General features: G+C 36.5%; 1 protein-coding gene across 1 annotated transcript in view; it reads right to left on the bottom strand.

Annotated features, from left to right (window-relative positions):
- Positions 1–2,247, bottom strand: part of LOC108570530 (serine protease snake-like) — a 2,424-nt gene extending 177 nt beyond the window's left edge. The window contains exons 1-6 of the mRNA XM_017932405.1: positions 2,134–2,247; positions 1,373–1,633; positions 956–1,220; positions 373–644; positions 131–294; positions 1–13 (exon numbers count right to left, since the gene is read on the bottom strand). The exon at positions 1–13 is cut by the window's left edge and continues 177 nt beyond it. Coding sequence (XP_017787894.1) covers positions 1–13; positions 131–294; positions 373–644; positions 956–1,220; positions 1,373–1,633; positions 2,134–2,230 — 1,072 coding nt within the window. The 5' untranslated portion in view covers positions 2,231–2,247. The remainder of the gene's footprint in view (positions 14–130; positions 295–372; positions 645–955; positions 1,221–1,372; positions 1,634–2,133) is intronic.
- Positions 2,248–5,588: the final 3,341 nt, after the last annotated feature.

Below are 5,588 nucleotides of genomic sequence, written 5' to 3'. Positions count from 1 at the left end.
CGCCACTATCGCCCTGCACATAAAATAGAAACACAGAATATATATTATTTCTGAAATACACTCTAACTATTTGTCCAAAGAAATATTATTAACAGTAATTTTTCTAAATCATTTAATGTTGTATCGTTACCTGGCAGGTATCTTTTCCCAATTCACCAGCGCAAATCATCCATTCGTCCACGATTCCGAATTTCAGCCTAGTATTCTTTTCACTTCCAATGAATGTCCTGTTGCACTGCGGTTGCGATACTAAGCTAATTGTGACTTTCAATAAATCATTCGAGGTATCATCAGCTAAAGGAAAATTCTAGTTAAACTCGAACCTTATTTTACTCTCTTTGAAACTATCGGTATTTTTAGTCATTAACTTACCCCAGTCGACTCTTCCCCATCCAGTTGCGGTTGCTGCACCGTCAGTACCGGTATCCGGTAAGGAGTATGGTATACAGCTGGGTCTTGTCCACTCATTAAATTCCACGTCTCTTTCCAACTTAAAAAGTGCGATGTCGTGGTACTCGGACACTGCCGAACGATATCTAGGATGCCTTATCCTATCGATAATTCGAAGATTTTCTGGTTTCGCGTCGTCATCTGTACGTTCAAGGTTTAAGTCACCTAAACGTATCCATGTTGCACTGGCCCGACTAGTGATAATAGATAAACATAGTAATTTTAAAAGAAATTATTTTATTACATTCACATAATCGAAGGAAAAATGAGACAAACGTGTTAATATTAGTGCATACATTTATACACAGAAGTGCATCACTATTAATAATATTGGTAAACCGCTACTGATGCTGATACATGCAATGACAATATTAACACATTCATAGTTCGAAGCGAAAAAATATATGCTAAGTGGACGAATGTGGATTATTCTTACGTGAGGTTGCAAACAGTGAATGTATTAATATTGGCATTAACATTACAATATTAATGGCAAAATACTTACATGCTTGCACTGTAGGTACAGTGTGCAGCGGATAAGACGAATCTTTCTGAAATTAATGTTCCACCGCATCCCCAGATAATGTCATCACCGTTAGGGTAACCAACTGCAGCCATGTGCGGGAATTCTTTCGGGTCAGCCTTTTTACCACCGACGATAAGTTTGCGCGTTTTGATCTTGCACAAAGATTTGTTCACAGGCACTTTGTCAGCCGATAGAGTTGGCGGAAGTGCGGATACATACACAGACCTCGCATATTCCTCGCACTCTAAAATAATCGGCGCGATAAAACAAACTTCAAAATACGACGTTCAACATGCAAGAGAGAGAGAGAGAGAGAGTAACAACAACATAAGAAACGACAATTTTAGAAATAATTTTTTATAAATGAGATAATCTTTAACGATAGAGAACACTTACTTGCTCTTGCCTTAGCACCCCTACTAGTGTTAGTAAATGGGCTTGCAGTTGATGGAGCCTTAGTTGTGGTTCTGACTGTGGTTGTGCTCGTAGTTGTTGGAGTCGGTCTTGTTTTCCTTGGACAGCATACTATAGGGTCTAAACCAGTGAATCCACAACTGCTACGCGGAGGTTTTCCTTGTAGTAATTCCTGGTAAACTGATTCACAATCCAGTAAACGCTTGCAAGTACCTGTTGAACCGTCAATATTGCAGGGCTCACCTGAAAATTGTTAAAAACGTTCATTGATGATAAGTGATACTGGAAAAACCTAATACCTTAATCGACATAATATGTGCATCTTCCATTATTTTTTTTATAATACAATCTCCATTCAATCATATTTATTAAAATCATAAAAAAAGTTTCCGCTCCTTCAAACAAGCATAAATACGTCAAAACAAGTTTGGTCACATTATCTCCGGGGGTAATTAATATTAAAATTTCCCTGAAGCGCCAACTAACGATAAACAACAAAACGTGACAATTCATCAACATCATTATATCGGAAAAATCGATGTTCAAGGATTCATCATGATTGAGACGTGATTAAGTATAATCAATGAAAAATTGTGCGATTTCGAGATATTTCTAACGTTTATTATTGCTCAAGCCTGTCATCACGGTAGAAGAATTGCAGATAATTTTCAAATACATTACATCAAATGTTCACTAAAATGCTAATTCTTTAATTACCGATCGCAGAGAAAGTACTGTTTTACCTTCTTCTTGTGCCGTGCAGGATGTAAGACTAGACAGAAGCAGTGTGAGTGACAGTAAAGATGTCACTGGAGACAACGATGACCGTGACAGCACCATGACTTCACAAAGCAAAGTCTCTGTCTCCACAACGTCTGACCACTACGCTTCTTTCTATTCAGTCACTACTTCGTATCTTCCTCCGTTCGTCACTTTTGTATACCCCCCATCTTTCCTCAATCGAGGATTGGCGGTGGTACGAGAAAACAAGGAGGACGAGCTTGTGATATTTTTTTGCTTCAAATACTGCGCCCTCTTGTCCGAGAACAGGTCTTGTAAGGTAATTAAATTTTTTTATCATCTTGCTGTCGATAAAACGACCGACAACCTTAAAAATATTTCTGGTTTTCGTTAAAAATACCTATAGTCGAGGAAAAGAGACATGCTTCAAATGAATAACTGAAAATACGTCACGCTTCGGTGATGCGTTCCTCGTCGACAAGGCATGTGAATGCAATTTTCGCATTTTTCTCACTTCATGATGATCGTTGAGGGGAGTTTCCCGAACATGCGGGAGCGTTTGACGTTGTTGGTTGGTTGCCGATAGTTCGCATGTGAAACATGCTTCGCTCAACTTTAATTGGTCTATAAAAAAATGACTCCGGAACGGAGCACAGATACCTTCGAGATAACGTTGCAGTTGCAGGCGCAGTAATGCTTTCTTATCGTTGCATCTATTTTTTTTTTCTTTATTGTGACAGAATTATTAAGCATGCTGCGATGTAATTGGAAAATAATCGAGGTTAAGAATTGGTAGAATGTGCCTTTTTTTTGGTAATTAGTTCTCTTTTGAATTGCTTGTTTCTCAAAAATTGTTCGAAAATTCCCATAAGAAGATCGAAGTAGAACTATTGATATTTTTTAACAGTACAGATTTTGTGCAACGTTAGGTTAGCCGTTATTAGTGTAACGTGAACACCCCTCCCCCCTACCCCTTCGTTTCATTAACACTGATTACATTTTTCTTAATTTTCTATTAACTAAATATATGTATATATTTGGAAAATAATTTTTTACTTTGGGAGAATAGATATATTGTTTGTCCAGGAGTAGAAGTTAAACCTCGTAATTTTTGCTGCATTGCAAATATGTATTCTTTAAGTGTCTCATTAACGTCTGACGAGTGAGAACTGTTAGTTCAGCGGTAATTCTATTACCTACTATTGCGTGTCGAAATATGCACGCTCGAATGAACAATCTTTTTCCTTTTTATATTTTGTTAAATATTGACCTAACGAATAAAGTACGACTCATTACGTTTTCAGAATTGAGGTGATAAAAACGATAATCGATATGATCAGCGGATATACGTAAGTTATTAAATGTAATATTGCTAATACCGAGAAAGGAACAAGGATATAGGATAATGGTATAGGTTAGTGAACAGGTCGGTAAAGAACGGTGACAAATCGACGAAGGTCAATGGCATTGAACTACAAGGTAGTTCGCCCTTGAATTCTTTTACGTAAAAAAAGACCTATTCGCATTGTACAATTTACGAATTTTTCGATCCTACAATTTTGTATAAATTGAAAACAACACTGTCTTAGATTTTACAATACCCCTCTCCCCGCGGACTTTAAGTTGTTTCAGGCAAGGATAACTAGTGAACGACACTTTTAAGAGTAAGAAGAAGCACAATGGTAATTTTTATACATATATTTTCATTCAATACGAATCATTTAATAATGAAACATAATTTCCGAAGCCTAGCTATCTTATAGTACCTTCCGCGTCTTGATGATATAATTGCATTTCTCTTTTACATCAAAACATACATACATAAGAATAATAATAATAAATCTCACGACACGTAACGATTCCCACTTAAAAATATTTTATTTCTGACATAAATACATGCATATATGTGTGTGTGTGTATATATATATGCATGTATGTATGTGTATAACACGATAGCATTATTTACAATTCGGTACCCGATACATATATATATATATAATAACAAAGCATCTTAGGCTATCGTATAAAGAACATAAATGTGTCCGGTTTATACAATAAATTCGCAGTCGTGGTGTATTAATTATCTTCTATAAAAGTAACATCAATCACTAAACGATATAATAATACGCGATAAAAACCTAAACTAATCTCGAGTTACGAATGCTAAAATAAAAACGACAAAAATATAAGGTGTATACACAATCTAAAAGAAAGAAAAAAAAAACAAGAGAATGAATATACAACGCGAAGTAACGCTGGATCATGACCATATATCGATACGTTATATACCATATCATTTTGTCGATACGCTTTCTATGCAGAAGAGAACTTTGTACGGTGACTTGCAAAGCCTAAACGGACTTTCATGAGCGAACTCAACGCTGACCCCGCCGCGACAGAAAGGTGGTGAGTTTCGATATAACTTTCATCTGTCTGTTTACACAAAAAAAAAATGGACGAAAATGCGTATGCATATATGTCTATTTCGCGATAAGCATCGATAAGCTTCATCGAAACTCAAGCCCATATCTTAACGATTAATGTATGTACAGTCTGTGTGTATCCGCGTTAAGTTATCAGTCTTACGGCTCTCAAGAGGAAATTGTACAATTTTTTTTTTTTTTATACGGGCGGCGTGTACGCGTTTCACATGCATGCGTTCCTTAATGATCTTGTGTTATAATGTACGTATAAACTATAAACCAATCTCGAAGCGGTAGGAAAACAAGTTCGAGCCAGTTCTGCGCACGCTTGACCAAAAACAGACAATCGTGTCGCGTGATACTTAATTTATATAGGATTAGTTTTACCGATGTGATGTCGCTAGGATAACTGTGGCCTATATATGCCTGGCTTCACGTGATCGCGGATGCTGCATTTGCTGTATTGACGCGATGAAACAGTGCTGTCCACTAAGTAAACTCGTTTCACAAGTTATTAACAGGTATATTAGTCTTTTTACCATAGTAAAAACTGAACTAAAAGAAACTTCCTGAGTTTACTGATCTAGTTTGAACAACACCGTTTTCCGAATTCATTCACAGAACAACTCCGGAAACTACACTCGAATGATTAGGCAGAGTTCTTTTATACCGACGACCTGTGAAAATAAAGGTCTTTCTTCTTTATTATAGTATTTAATTGTTACGTTTAAGCGTTTATAAGGCTGCCACGATATTCGAGTGCCCCTCTAAAAGGGGCTTTAGTTCTTGTAAAACATGAAGGCAAATAACAGGTTTCCCTAATGCAAACTGGTTGCAATGTGCGACAGAAATATCCCTGCGACAATCTTTTGAGAGCTCTATCGGATGAAACGTGAATTAAACCGGCGCAGTTCTCGGTTCGTCGAACTCGTCGCGATTTATCTGCGGCTATTAATATACATATATAATATTGCGATTGTTATATGTACATGTATGTATATATATATATATATATGTACATACAAAGAAAAAAT

Source organism: Habropoda laboriosa, unplaced genomic scaffold, assembly GCF_001263275.1.
Source record: "Habropoda laboriosa isolate 0110345459 unplaced genomic scaffold, ASM126327v1 scaffold23, whole genome shotgun sequence".
NCBI classification, from domain to species: domain Eukaryota; kingdom Metazoa; phylum Arthropoda; class Insecta; order Hymenoptera; family Apidae; genus Habropoda; species Habropoda laboriosa.
This window is presented reverse-complemented; position numbering and strand designations above follow the sequence as displayed.